General features: G+C 36.5%; 1 protein-coding gene across 1 annotated transcript in view; it reads right to left on the reverse strand.

Annotated features, from left to right (window-relative positions):
• CFAP54 (cilia and flagella associated protein 54) overlaps positions 1 to 15057 on the reverse strand; it is a 294342-nt gene that overhangs the window by 214589 nt on the left and 64696 nt on the right. Inside the window, exons 20-22 of the mRNA XM_061125597.1 lie at positions 6247 to 6423; positions 2621 to 2713; positions 2167 to 2352 (exon numbers count right to left, since the gene is read on the reverse strand). Of these exons, the coding sequence (XP_060981580.1) occupies positions 2167 to 2352; positions 2621 to 2713; positions 6247 to 6423 (456 nt within the window). The remainder of the gene's footprint in view (positions 1 to 2166; positions 2353 to 2620; positions 2714 to 6246; positions 6424 to 15057) is intronic.

Consider the following 15057-nt stretch of genomic DNA (forward strand, 5'->3'; position numbering starts at 1 on the left):
TGATAGGAGTGTAAATTGGTACAGCCACTATGGGAACTGGATGGAAGTTCCTTAAAAAACTAAAAATAGAACTAGTTTATGATCCAACAACCCCACTCCTGGGCATATATGTGGAGAAAAGTATAATTTGAAAAGATTCATGGACCCCAGTGTTCACTGCAGCACTATTTATAATAGCTAAGACATGGGAACAACCCAAGTGCCCAACAACAGATAATTGGTTTAAGATGTGAGGTACACACACACATGCAAATAGAATATTACTCAGCCATTAAGAAGAATAAAATATTGCCATTTGCTGCGACATGGATGGACCTAGAGAATATTATAGTAAGTAAAGCAAGCAGGACGAAAAAGACAAATACCATGTATCACTTACATGTAGAATCTAAAACACAATGCAAATGAACTTATCTACAAAGCAGAAACAGACCCACAGAGATTGAGAACAAACTTATGGCTACCATAGGAGGAAAGGGATAAATTAGGTGTGTGGGATTAACAGCTATGAACTACTATACAGAAAATAAACAATCATCAAGTATTAATATTTACTGTATAGCACAAGGAACTATATTCAATATCTTAAAATAACTTACAGTGGAAAGTAATCTGAAAAAATACATACATATATATATATATATATATATATATATAAAGCAATCATGTTGTTGTACACCTGAAACTAACACAATATTGTAAAACAACTGATATATATTTTTTATTGAAGAATAATTATTTATAATGTTATATTAGATTCTGGTGTATAGCAATGTGATTCAGTTGTATAGACACATATTCTTTTTCATAATCTTTTCCATTATGGTTTATTACACAATACTGAACACAGTTCCCTGTGCTACACAGTAGGACCTTACTGTTTCACTATTTTACATACAGTCTATACCTGTTAATCCCAAACTCTTAACTTATCCTTCCTCCACTCCCTTTCCCCTTAGGTGACCATAAGTTTGTTTTCCATGTCTGTGAGTCTCTACTTTTGTTTCACAAACAAGTTCACTTATGTCATGTTTTAGATTCCACATATAAGTGACATCATGTGGTATTTGTCTTTCTCTGTCTGACTTACTTCACTTAAGTATGATTATCTCTGGGTCCATCCATGTTGCTGCAAACGGCATTATTTCATTCTTTTTTTGTGACTGAGTAGTATTCCAGTGTGTATGTGTGTATACACACACACAAAAATATATTACATTGTGACATTTTTAAGATGCAATACCATACAAATGTTAAAAATTATGTTTTGAAACAATACTTAATGGAATGGAAAAAAGTCAATTATGTAATAAATAACAATCAGATGTAAAATAATATGTACACTATGACTAAAATTATATATTATACATAAATTCACACACATGTATATGTGCATTTGTATACATACAGGCTTCCTAAGTGGTTCAGTGGCAAAGAATCCTCCTGCCAATGCAGGAGACGTGTGTTTGAACCCTGGGTGGGGAAGATCCCCTGGAGATGGAAATGGCAACCCAGACCAGTATTCTAGCCTGCGAAATCCCATGGACAGAGGAGCCTGGTGAGCTACAGTCCATGGTGTTGCAAAAGAGTTGGACACAACTTAGCAACTAAACAACAATGTATACATATGCATGCAAAGAAAAGGATATATCTGGATCAGGGCTTCTCAGCCATGACACTACTGACACTTTGGACCAGATAACACTTTGTTGAGGGAAGGAAATGCTGTCCTTTGCATTGTAGCATGCTTATCAGCATCCCCGGCCTCTACCTTCCAAATGTCAGTAGCACTCCTCTAGATGGTGACCACCAAAAATGTCTCCAGACATTGACATATGTCCCCTGGGGGCCCAGACTGCTTCAGGTTAAGAACTGCTGCTCTGGTTGACAGGAAAACAGGCAACATTTATTTCCAAAATTCTAAAATCAGTATGTATTGCACTTAAATATTATTTAATACAGGAAAAAAAATGTTATTATATACAGCAAACTCATGAGTGAGAGAAATAATGATTTATATTTTAGGAGGCTAAACTGTGGTCAAGGAAAATATGTATTACAGGAGCTTCAGAATATCTGCTGTGACTGTTTTCTCATCAGAAATTACTTAGCAACTGGTTAACAGGATAAAAAATAGAGGAAAAAATTAGGAGAAATCTCATCTACCTGCGTCAATAACATCCGAGTAGTAACAGCAGAAAGAGGTGGATAAATCAGAATTGGTTTAGTTGTCTCGCCAATAGCATCACCAATCAGCTTTCCACTAGAACAGTAAGCCGCAACTGCAAAGACGTATTTTTCATTGGTTTCTAAACCTTTCACCTCAAAAACGCTTTTGCCATCCGCTGGTATCTATTAACAAAAACATATTTCAAGTTACACATGGAAAATTAAAGTAAGGGGGTTTTTTTAATATAATTAAGTGATCTTTATAGGTTTAAAAAAAAAAAAACCTTTCCATTTACTCTAAGATTTTAGTTATGACTCAAGCTGAAATCAAGAGAATTTCACTGAAACAGTGATTACATAAAGGAAAAAAAACCAGCAACACTCAGTTGTAATTAATGAAACTTTTTGGTAAGATTTCCTGACATTCAAATGTTTTTTCACTTCAACATACCGCTTCTCCTGAGTTTGGGAGATGATTATCGTTTAGTCTTACTTTTCCATAGCTTCCTTCCGCTTTGCGACCCAAAATGCAGTACCAGCAGACCTGCCAAGGAGAGAGATGAGCCTGTCATCTCTAGTCAGTTTAACACAGCATTTGATTTCTTTTATCATGATGTGGCAAAAGGAATACTTTTCTATACAAAAATATAACTATTCAAGTTTTAAAATATGAAACCTCAGTTTACAAAAATACTCAGGTTTACACTTTTTAAAAATACAAATATAGTTTACCTGGGACCAAGACTAAAATATTATTCATTATTAATTACTTTTAGCTACTATGAAGTGAGCAGTTCCTATGTTGTTAAGCACTGTTCAGACAGTGGCAGAGAGTGACTCCAAAGATGAGCTCATCTTGATGACAAAAAGACCAACACGGAAATAATTTTCACATTTTATTTAATAATAAGTGACAAAAAGCAAGTGGTAAAAGAAGCAAGGCACTAATTTGTAGTGTTTTAAATAAAATGTAAAAATGCATATGAAAAAGCCTAAAAGAAAATATTTCTAAGTAAGAATAGTAGAGTTTGGATGATAAAATGGTAAGATTATGGGTAATATTTTTTCCTCTGGTCTATAAATTTTCTGAAACATTGTTTTCCTTTGATAATTATTAAATACAGATGTAAACCAAAAGCAAAATGCAAATTGCACAGGGAAAAAAAGCAAACTTAAAACTTGACTAAATGGTTAGACAATAATGGTCTTTTCGCCAAAACATCAAAATAATGGAGATTCCTCATCATCATGAATTATTCTCACTGTAGGGAAAGGGCGAGAGGTGATACCCAGGAAAAAGCATCATTAGGAGGTACACTGTCCAGGGGTAGGTGAAGGGGGGTCATTTTGTTTCCTTTTCCTCAAAGGCCCCACCTCACAACATCTCAACTTCTAAAACTAGGAAAAAGTGGGGGGGGGGGGGGGGTGGGAATGTAATTGTCTCAGAAGCAGCTGCCTCTTACAGCTCCACCTGCTATTTCTCCCTCTGGGTCAACAGAAAAACACTAATTGTGTGTTGTCTGCACAAGTAGTTCTCCACTCTGACTATGCAACAGGATCGTTTTTTAAAATACAGTTTGTACATAATCAACCATTAAAAAAAAAATTACATCTACCCAAGCCTGCCTCCCTCAATGAATATGAATACCTAGTGCAAAATAGCCCAACTTTTGTGTTTTTAAAGAAAATTTCTCAGGTGATTAAAGAGCACTAGGAAAGGTAGAACTTCAAGGACAGAAAACACGCTGAAGGAACTTGGAAGATGGAAGCCAGGAGAAGAGGGAAAAAAAAACAGCTCAGCATGACTCTCAGAAAAAAACTTAGAAACTAACTTTCCTTGACTTTTCATGTAAAAAAGTGCCATAGAGGTAAAAAAGGAAGAACTGTGCTGTTTTATGACCTAGATCATTATTGCTCTAAGTGAAGCTCTACATATTTTGAAGCTCTACAGAATTTGAAGAGTAAGTTTTCTCTAAAAGCATTTTTACAAGCAGGCTTTATGTTTCTATTTTGTTACCCAGATGAAAACATCTTAGTTTATATAAGAAGAATAAGTCCTTAGGATCTATGTAAGAGTAAGGACACAATGGACAAACCACCACTAACTTTGAAAGTAAAATGTTATAGATAACATTAATATTTTCAGCTATCAAAGTAGATGTTAATGCAACGAATGCCTTAACAAGAGGATTTTGAAAAACAAAAGATGGCTGAAATCACAAACTAGAAAATGTATTTAAGCCCACAGCACCATCTAGTGCTAAGGAGTAGATAAAAGAAGGTGTCATTTCCAGCAGCATGCAACTCTCCCGACATAGAACATACATCAACTTCACAGAATGTGCTGAGTAACAAGTCTTACAACTGCAGGTCAAGTGTGGGATTCTCATGTCTTCCTATTTCTAACCATTATGAAATAAACTAGTCACTAATTTGAGATACATAAAAAATAAAACCCTGGTTAAATAAATCAAAATATTTACAAAAAAACAAACAAAAACTCTTGGGAAATTATCCAGTCTTAGTTCTATCCTGAATTTCTAAAGCCAATGAATCCTTATTCTTAAAACAGATCCCCCAAATCCAAAATTGAGTTTTAATACTGCTAAAAATTGCAGTAATGCATTTATCATAGCACAGTTGGGTATAAGATGAATGCTGTTACTATTCTTTCAATTATAAGGCATTAGGAAGGTAGTATTACTTCTCATTGACGTCCACCTCCCATTAGTCTAAAACTCCTCAAAAAACGGAATTGTGCTTTGTGTTTACTTCTATACTTTAGCTCACACAGAGCTTAACAACAGACACTCAATAATGATCACTGCACAGAATTTATGAAAAAAAAATCATCAGATAATAGAATCACAGAGTATAACCTCATTAACTGATTTTAGGAAACCTTATTACATATGGTTAATACAAGAAATGTAGGGACCTTGGTTAACATGCCAAGAATATGATATAATATCTCATTCAATTTTCACAGCAGAAACATTTTACAAGTGAAAAAGTAACAAAAACAAATTTAAGGAAGGTTCAGAAAGTACATTCAGACTTCCCAATCTAATACTGCTTCCCAATCTAATACAGAATTCTACCTCTGTGTTTGTCTCACTTCAAAGACCATGCCCTTTCCACTGTATCAAGTCAGTGTGAGCTCAAACAGAACATCCCAAGGATAATCAAAGAAACAACTTTGTTTTTTATACAACATCAAAGAGCATGTGTTCATCACCCAAAAGAGGAAAATGTAATACTTAAAATATTAATTAGATGGAACCAAATGCTTGTGAGGAAACTAAATCTCAAGTTACAGTCACACACAGACTAATTCCAAGGCACTGGGGCTGGGCTTCAATAAACACATAGAGTTATGACTTATAATGTGATTGCAATTAGTTTGTTTTTATTAAAAGACTCTTTTAATAAAAATTTAGTCCAACTCTTTGTGACCCCATGGATTATATATTCCATGGAATTCTCCAGGCCAGAATACTGGAGTGGGTAGCCTTTCCCTTCTCCAGGGGATCTTCCCAACCCAGGGATCAAACCAGGGTATCCTTCATTGCAGGTGGATTCTTTACCAACTGAGCTATCAGGGAAGCCTTTTATTAAAACAATCCTCATTTACTCAGAAGAACTTTAGAAAGAGCCTCTAAAATCACCCCCCCTCAATTTTCTTATCTTCACCATTGGTTCTCAGAGTAACTTTTATCCCCTTCAAGTGTCTGACTCTATTTTAATGAAACCTTCTTGATACTGAGCACGCCAGTATATCAGTGTATGACTGTCATGGTGATAAAGGTACTTCGAGAGAAATGCTTCTCTCTTATTTCTCCTTATTATATATTTGGGTGTAGCAAAGCTATATGGAGCCAAACAGGAAATAGCATAAAGGCAAAAGCGTCAACGAAGACGCTAAGTGTAGTTAAGACATTAAAATACTAATCTCGGTGTTCAGGGTTTATAAATAAGACTATCCAAGTGCTAAAAGCAGTAAAACTATCAATCATTACAGTTATTGAAGTACCTTTGATGCTTTCCTTGAGATAAAGATCAAAATAGACAACATACCTTAACATCAGAAACAAATGGGGCAGGTTTTAATGTCACAGAACGGTAAGTTCGGGACAGCAGGATGGGTGGAGGAGGGACCCTGCTTTTCTTTCTTTCGGCAGTTTCCACACATTTCTGATATGAATATTGTATACTTTGTTCTGCTTCGGTCTTCTCAATCAAAGAATATGCTTCCTATGATAAAGTATGAAAATAGGAAAAATACATTTCAAGGGCTTGAACTTCATTTTATTGGAGAATTCTGGTGATGTTAAACAACACTATCTTGATATATGTATTTTTGGGGCCTTAAAAAACATATTTCAAGCATTGAATGATATTCCAGAAGTAAAAACTAACTACTAAACAAGGACAAGTAAAAAATAGCTATTAAGACAATTACACTGTATGTCTAACATGTTTATCATTATTATTATACATTAATAAAAGACATTTCAGTTTCAGATCAAGTCCTCTGAATATCTGCCATCATATTTCATTATCCTTAAAAATTTTGTAACACAATTATCTGCATTTATGCTTATGAATTGTACATTTACACTTAATGCAACTTGAAATGTGACTCTCAAGTAATGATCATTGGTATATGCGGTTTACAAAATTAATATTATTGAGGGTTTCTTACTATCAGCAGAAAGACATAAAATATACACAAATATCTATTCTATAAACCTAAAGGAAAGGCAATAACCTTTTTAAAGGTTACACATTTAGTGACAACAATAAAACAAAAAAAACATAAAAATCAGAAAATCTAAATATTTCCAAAGTAAAACTAACTAAATCAACAATAATACATGTAAATGAGTTAAACTTTTATATTAAATGAAAAAGCAAAGACTCTGATAGAGTGCTAAAGCAAAAACCCATGTAAAGACTAAAATTGAATGATAGAAAATAGAATAGCCTTTCAAACAAAGAATGCTCAGATGATTAGACATCCATGTGCAAAAGAAAAAAGAGGGAACCATATATCACATTATATACAAACAGTTAACTCAAAATGAATTATGGACCCAAATGTAAAAGCTAAAATTATAAAATACTTAGGAGAAAATATAGAAGTAAATATTCACAACCTTAAGTTAAACAATGCTTTCTTAGATATGACACCAAAAGCACACCGACAAAAGAAAAAGCAGATAAATTTAAATTCATCAAAATTAAAAACCTCAAATGATAAAATCAAAACAATAAAGACAGCTGACAGAATGGAAAAAAATATTTGCAGATCATATATTTGATAAAGGAATTGTATTCAGAATATATAAAGAACTGTTGCAAAAATTTTAAAAATAATAAAAATAAACAATAATGAAAAATTCCACTAAAAAATGAACAAAGGGTTTACCTGAGGAAACCAAAATTAAAAAAAGACACAAGTATCTCATTGTTCATTGCAGCACTATTTACAATAGCTAGAACATGGCCACCTGATGCAAAGAGCTGACTCATTTGAAAAGACCCTGATGTCGGGAAAGATTGAAGGCAGGAGGAGAAGCGGACGACAGAGGATGAGATGGTTAGATGGCAACACCGACTCAACGGACATGAGTTTGGGTAAACTCCAGGAGTTGGTGATGGACAGGGAGGCCTGGTGTGCTGTGGTTCATGGGGTCACAAAGAGTCAGACACAACTGAGTGACTGAAGGGAACTGAACTGAGAACATGGAAGCAACCTAGATGCCCATCGACAGATGAATGGATAAAGAAGTTGTGGTACATATACACAATGGAATATTACTCAGCCATTAAAAGGAATGCATTTGAGTCAGTTCTAATGAGGTGGATGAACCTAGAACCTATTACAGGGTGAAGTGAGTCAGAAAGAGAAAGATAAATATCGTATTCTAACACATATATATGGAATCTGGAAGAATGGTACTGAAGAACTTATTTACAGGGCAGCAGTGGAGAAACAGGCATAGAGAACAGACTTATGGACATGGGGAGAGGGAAAGAGTATGGAGATGTATGGAAAGAGTAACATGGAAGCTTACATCACCACGTGTAAAATGGACAGCCAACAGGAATGTGCTGTCTGGCTCAGGAAATCAAAGAGGGGCTCCGTATCAACCTGGAGGGGTGGGGTGGGAGGGAGGTGGGAGGCAGGGTCAAGATGGAGGGGGTACATGTATTCCTACGGCTGAGTCATACTGAGGTTTGACAGAAAACAACAAAATTCTGTAAAGCAATTATTCTTCAATAAAAAAATAAATTAAAAAAAATAAACAAAGGGTTTGAATAGACATCTCTCCAAAGAAGATAACACAAATAGCCAGTGAGCAGATGAAAAGATGCACATTATCACTGATCACTGGAGACGGAAATACAGAAGCTAACTCAAAAATACATTAAAAGCAGAAAAACCTCGACACAGGAATAATGACGAAAGAAACTCAGATATCCAAAAACCTACTTCCCACACATGTCAATCTTAAATGATATTATTAAAAGTTAATATTTCAAATCTCAAAGAACCGATAATTCCTGTCATTTGTTAAATTTCTAACTACAGAGAAAGATAGATAGCTTCTGAAATATATTCTAAAACTATTACAGCTTTGATAACAAAACCTGAAAAAGTGACTGCACTTAAAAACACAGAGAAATCTTTTTACAAATACAAATGCAAACATTCTAAATAAAATACTAGTTCACTGATGTAATAATATATTAAAGGAATAGTGTACTGTAATTATGTTGTCTCCTCAAGAATAAAAGGACGATTTAATACTAGGAAATCTAGGAATATAATTTAACTTATCCATAAATCAAAAGAAAAAAAAAATATGATTACAGGCTCAATGGCCAAAAATACATTTGAGCAGTTTTTAAGATTATTAATTTAAAAAAGAAATCAAAAGGGAAGTCAAAAAGTATCTTAAGACGAAAACAGAGCATACCAAAACTTACAGGATTCAGCAAAAGTAGTTTTAAGAGAAGGTTTATAGTGAAAATGTCCACCATAAGAACAAAGATCTCAAATAAACTATCTAACTTTTTATCTAATTTCTTCAAGGAAACAGAAGAACAAAAATCCTAAGATCAAAGTTAGTTGACGAAATAACAAGGATCAGAGGGGAAACAAATAAAATAGAGACCATAAAGACAATACAAAAGCTCAACTAAAACAAAAGCTGTTTTTTAAGATTAAAAAAATTGACAAAGTTTTAGCTAGATGAATAAAAAATAGAGAAAGACTCACATATTAAAGAAATGAAAGAGGAGACAACTGATACCATAGAAACACAAAGAATCATAAGAAACTACTATGAACAATTATATGCCAACAATTGAATAACCTAGAAGAAGTGGATAAATTTCTAGTAATATACAACCTACCAAGAGTGAAATACCATAAAGAAATAGAAAACACAAACATACCAGTAACAAGTAAGAAAATGAATAAGTAATCAAAAACTTCCTGATAAAGACAAGTCCAGGACTAGATGGTTTCAGTGGTAAATTCCTACCAGAAGTTTAAAGAATTAACTCCAATCCTTCTCAAATTATTTCAAAAAACTGAAGAGAAGGGGACACTTACACACTGTTTTGACAAGGCCAGCATTACCCTGATACCAAAACCAGACAAGGATAGTATAATACAAGAGAAGAAAACTACAAACCAAGATTGTTGATGTATATCTGAGATTAACACAACAGTGTAAATCAACTATACTCCAATAACTTCTTAAAAATGAGCTACAAAGATATCCTGTACAGCACAGAAAATAAAACCAGTATTTTATAATGACTATAAATGAAATAGGGCTTCCCCAGTGGCTTAGTAGATAAAGAATCCACCTGCAATGCAGGAGATACAGGAGGCACGGGTTCGATCCTTGGGTTGGGAAGATCCCCTGGAGAAGCAAACAGCAACCCATTCCAATATTCTTGCATGAAAAATCTCATGGACAAAGGAGCCTAGAGGGCTACAGTCCAAAGGGTCACAAAGAGTCGGACATGACTGAGCAACCAAGCATGCACATAAATGGAATAGAACCTTTAAAAGTTGTAAATCACTGTATTGTATACCTGTTACTTACATGACATTGTACAGCAACACTTCAATTTCAAAAAATAATTTTAAAAAAAACATACTGTTTTATTGCCACAAAACAATAGTACTGAAGTCCAATCATTTGAATGCAATCTCTCTCCCTATAGTTCCAATTAGAGAACACATGACCTACTTCTTTTCATGAGTTACTCAACACTTAAAAGGGCTTCCCCGGTTGATCAGCAGTAAAGAATCCGCCTGCAATGCAGGAGCCAGAGGAGACACGGGTTTGATCCCTGGGTCAAGAAGACCCCCTGGAGAAGGCCATGGCAACCCACTCCAGTATTCTTGCCTGGGAAATCCCATGGACAGAGGAGAGGAGGGCTACAGTCCATAGGGTCACAGACAGTCAGATATGACAGAAGCAATTTAGTATGCACGCAGCATGTATGCAATGCTTATAAGGACAGATTGATGTTAAATATATCTGAAAATGCCTTAACATCCACAGTGCAGCAGAACACTTATGGAAAGATGTAATGCAACTTTGAAGGGCATGATAACAATCGTAAGACTGGAAAGATAAAGTGTCATATTTATTATTCATCTAGTAGATCTCCCAAAGTATATTCTGGGTTCTCAACAATATTATGTACATTTCAAAAGGAGAGGAAAAGTAGGTTAAGTCCTATCCAAGAATCCTAACAAAGAATATTGCTGAGAATAAAATATACTACTTACAAGCTCTAAGAGAAAAGACAGAAATGTGTAGTTCGATAAAGAAAAATCTACTGAAAGCACCAAAAGTTATCCTGATATGACAAAACAGAACATCCCAGAGTGCTTAAAGTGGCAGAGAACATAAGCAGTAGTAAGGACGACGGCTAGCATTTACCGACTGCATGCACTGTGCTCAGTCGCTCTCTGTGACTGTAGCCCCCCAGGCTCTTCGATCCACGGGGGTTTCCCAGGCACGAATACTGCAGTGGGCTCCTGTGCCCTCCTCCAGGGGATCTTGCCAACCCAGGGATCAAACCCAGGTCTCCCACATGGCAGGCAGATTGTTTACCATCTGAACCACCAGGGAAGCCCTTACTGACTGCTTACTCTGTGCCAAATGTTAAGCATTTTATAGGCATTTCATTAAATCTCCCCCAAGATCACCCATTTTACAAATGAAGAAATTAAAACTTAAGAGAGCATAAGAAACTTGACCTTGGTCATATAGCTAGTCAGCAGCAGAACCACAGCTCTAATCAAGAACCTTCTACGTCTAACCACTGTGATTTCTTGTCTTAATACAAAGTAAAGTTTAAAAGAAGCATGAAAAGGCAACCTAGGTGATGTTTTCTCTGCAATAACCTCAAAATATTTAAAAGAAAAAAACCCTAAAATGTAAATATGCTAAAAGAAGTCTTCTTTTGAAGACTTGGGGTCAAAATACGACCTCATAAGAGGGGGGTCAGAATCAAAAAGGGGTTTACTCTTTATGAGGAAGATGGAACAATTTAAAAGAACTGAGAAGATCTCGGAAATAAATTGGCTTACATATACTCTTCCTCAAAAGAGCAAACAGGATTGATTTGACTAAAATGCTACAGAATAGGGGAAATCATTTCAGTTGGTAACAGAGTTAATACAACAGGATTCAGGAGTTCCACACTGTGTTCAGTCCCCCAGCCATGTCTGACTCTGCGACCCCATGGGTTATAGCCCGCCAGGCTCCTCTGTCCATGGGATTCTCCAGGCAAGAATACTGGAGCAGGTTGCTATTTCCTCCTCCAGGGGATCTTCCAACCCAGGGATCAAACCCAAGTCTCTTGTATCACCTCCAATGGCAGGCAGATTCTTTACCACTGTGCCACCTGGGAAGCCCTGAGTTGTAAATCCAGGAAACATTAAAGCCAGGAGTGATTAGAACTTCTAGTGGCTGGGCGTCTTCATTAGTTATGGTTCCAAATTAGGGCCATAAAATTAGATTTTGTGTTGATTATAAAAATTAATCTACTAATCCATAATGCTCTCTTTGCTTAGAGTTGAAGCACTATAACTGAATTTTGGAACAGTCAATTACTGATTTAAGTTTCAACAAACAGAACAAGGCTATCACTAGATGCATCAATTAGGGTTCTTTGGTAACAGAAGCAACAGGAAAATGAGACTTTGACCACAGCAGGACCAGAGGTAAGAGGGTCCTCAGAATACAACTAAAAGAATCTGATCAGGACACAGGTATCAGAATGAATGAATGCCAACTCTGTGTGTGTGTGTGTGTGTGTGTGTGTGTGTGTGTGTGCGCGCGCGCTCCGTCATGTCTGACTCCTTGCAACTTCATGGACTATAGCCCACCAGGCTCCTCTGTCCATGGAATCTTCCAGGCAAGAATACTGGTGTGGGTTGCCATTTCCTCCTCCAGGGAATCTTCCCGGCCCACAGATTGAACCCCTCCTCCATTGGCAGGAGGAATCTTTACCATTGAGACAACTGGAAAGTCCTGAATGCCAACTAGTTTTTGTCTTTTCATCCCTCTGCTCAAGATTCAGATTCCAAAGAGGGAACAACCTATCGGCCTAGCTTGCCTCACCAGTCATCCTCTTGGCTGGCTGAGAAGAGTGGCCCTGAAAAGTCCCACCTGGTTACATCTAGTGGGGAAAAAGAAATTCCTTCAAAGGTGGCATTTGGAAAGGAAAGTGGATGCTCAACAGAAAACAGCAGTATATAATCTGCCCTGGTACCCTTAGCACTTGTATTGAGGAGTATTCCTGCCTCTGCCCAGTGAGAAATTGCACTGTAAAGATGCTCAGTGTTGCACTACTGGACTCTGAAGTGAACTAAGAGTGAAGATCATAAGCCATATGCTGATTCCTCTCTACTTGATCAGCAGAAGATCAGGGACATCTCAGGCTGGTTCTAGATGCAAGCCATTAAAATAAATCAGAGGTATAGTGTGTAAAATGCCAGTAAGGACTTTCAGAAGTCAAATAACCAAGAGAGTAAAATGAGAAAAATAAATCCCCACAATAAAAAAAATAAGCCAACCATCTCATCTGGAAAGCCAACAGGTTCTTATCAAAAGTTGGTCCCTTATCCGTGGCAACAATCTGGTCCACCTTTAATGGACTTAGAATAAAACAGACACCTAATGAGAGTATGAGGTCAGGAAACTTCTGAAAAACTGAAACACGGTATGAATTATTGAGGAGTTCTGCAAAGACCCAGGCTTTCCAAATCTTTTTTATGGTATCAGGTGACACATCAGATACTGGTTTGGGGATAATTCTATTACCAGATGATGATAATGTAAAGTATGCTGTAATGTAGCTGGGAAAAAAAATGACTGCCAAGGGAAAGAAATTTATTTGTCTTCTTTAAGGAAAGAAATTTTGGCAACTATTTGATCCATAACATCATCGTTTATGAGAGTACCCTGAGGACTAATCATTAAGCTTTTAAACACTAGGATAAAAAAATTTCCATGGAGGAGCAGAAATGGCCATGGACAATTTCAGGACTTCTAAAAAAATATTCAACATTTCCCAGCTGGTGACAATCCTTATGGAGGACCCCTCATAAAAAAAAAAGTGGAGCCTCTAAATGCTTCATGAGTTTAAGAGGATATTATAATTTTTCTTAAGTTAAAATAGTTTCACTTAAGAAATAGAAAAGATACACATGGGGAAGAAAATGAACACTTCAGCTTTCCCACATCTCCAGTGTGCTTCCAGTCACGACAGTGGAAAGATAGAGACATAACAGGGGAATGGGTATATTGTGATAGCATAAAGACAAAACTGTGTCATAATAAAACAAAAGAGAAAATCCTGGAGGATTTACTCTCTCTGAACTCTAAGAGGCCATGAGATGAGTCCTGAGAGAAATAGTTTCTAAAAGATAAGCTTTACTTGCCACCGAAATAGGACTGCAGTACCCATGTCCTCCAAACACTAGCTAATAAAGACTGGTTGTAGAAGCATCTGCTAAGAAATGGGATCCTGAACGCACCCCAGGAGTCTTCTGACAGAGATCAGATACCGCTTGGCCTGGTCAGCTGAGACTGCCCAACACCATCATCAAATTCCTTCATTCAAATACTGGAGATTCTAATGTATCAAGGCTCTCCCTGAATAGGGCCAGGACAGACTTCCTCCCCTTGAATACTGGCAGCATCCATCCAGAACCCTTGGATTTCTTTTGAACCAGACTCTACTTTCTCTCTGGCCTCACCTTTTACCATCCTTTCCAAACAACCCCCTCCCCTCTGCCATTGTGTCTTAGCTTCTGTCACACCGAATGACCTACAGGACAACAAGCATTCTATGACCCTCCCCGCCTCAGGACCTTTGCACAAGTTGTTCTCTCTGCTTTGCATGTCCTTTCCACCTTTCTCTTTCTCTGTCTCTGGCAACTCCTGCCTGTCTTTCAGTATTCAACTTCGTGTCATCTTTTCTGAATGTTTCCTCAAACATTCTCCACTGTTGGGTGAGGTATTCTCTTTCTGAATTTCCCTGGCACTCTTGCAATTAAAGCACTTATGACAATGACTCATAATCACTTACTTACATGTCTGTTTTCCCATAGACTGGATTTATCTTGAAGGCAGAAACCACAAAGATTAGGCAATCCATCAGTATCAGTTGAATAAAGGAAGGATCTTTGTTTTTATCCCCTGTACTCAGCATAATACTAGGCACATAGTCAACTTGCTTTGAAACATTTGCTGAATGGATCACAGGCCCTCAAAACCATTTGTTGGATAAATGAAGTGACGGACTCATGATCAGGAAACCCTACATGCCAGAAATCTG

The sequence above is a fragment of the Dama dama genome, chromosome 22 (genome assembly GCF_033118175.1).
Source record: "Dama dama isolate Ldn47 chromosome 22, ASM3311817v1, whole genome shotgun sequence".
In the NCBI taxonomy this organism is placed as follows: domain Eukaryota; kingdom Metazoa; phylum Chordata; class Mammalia; order Artiodactyla; family Cervidae; genus Dama; species Dama dama.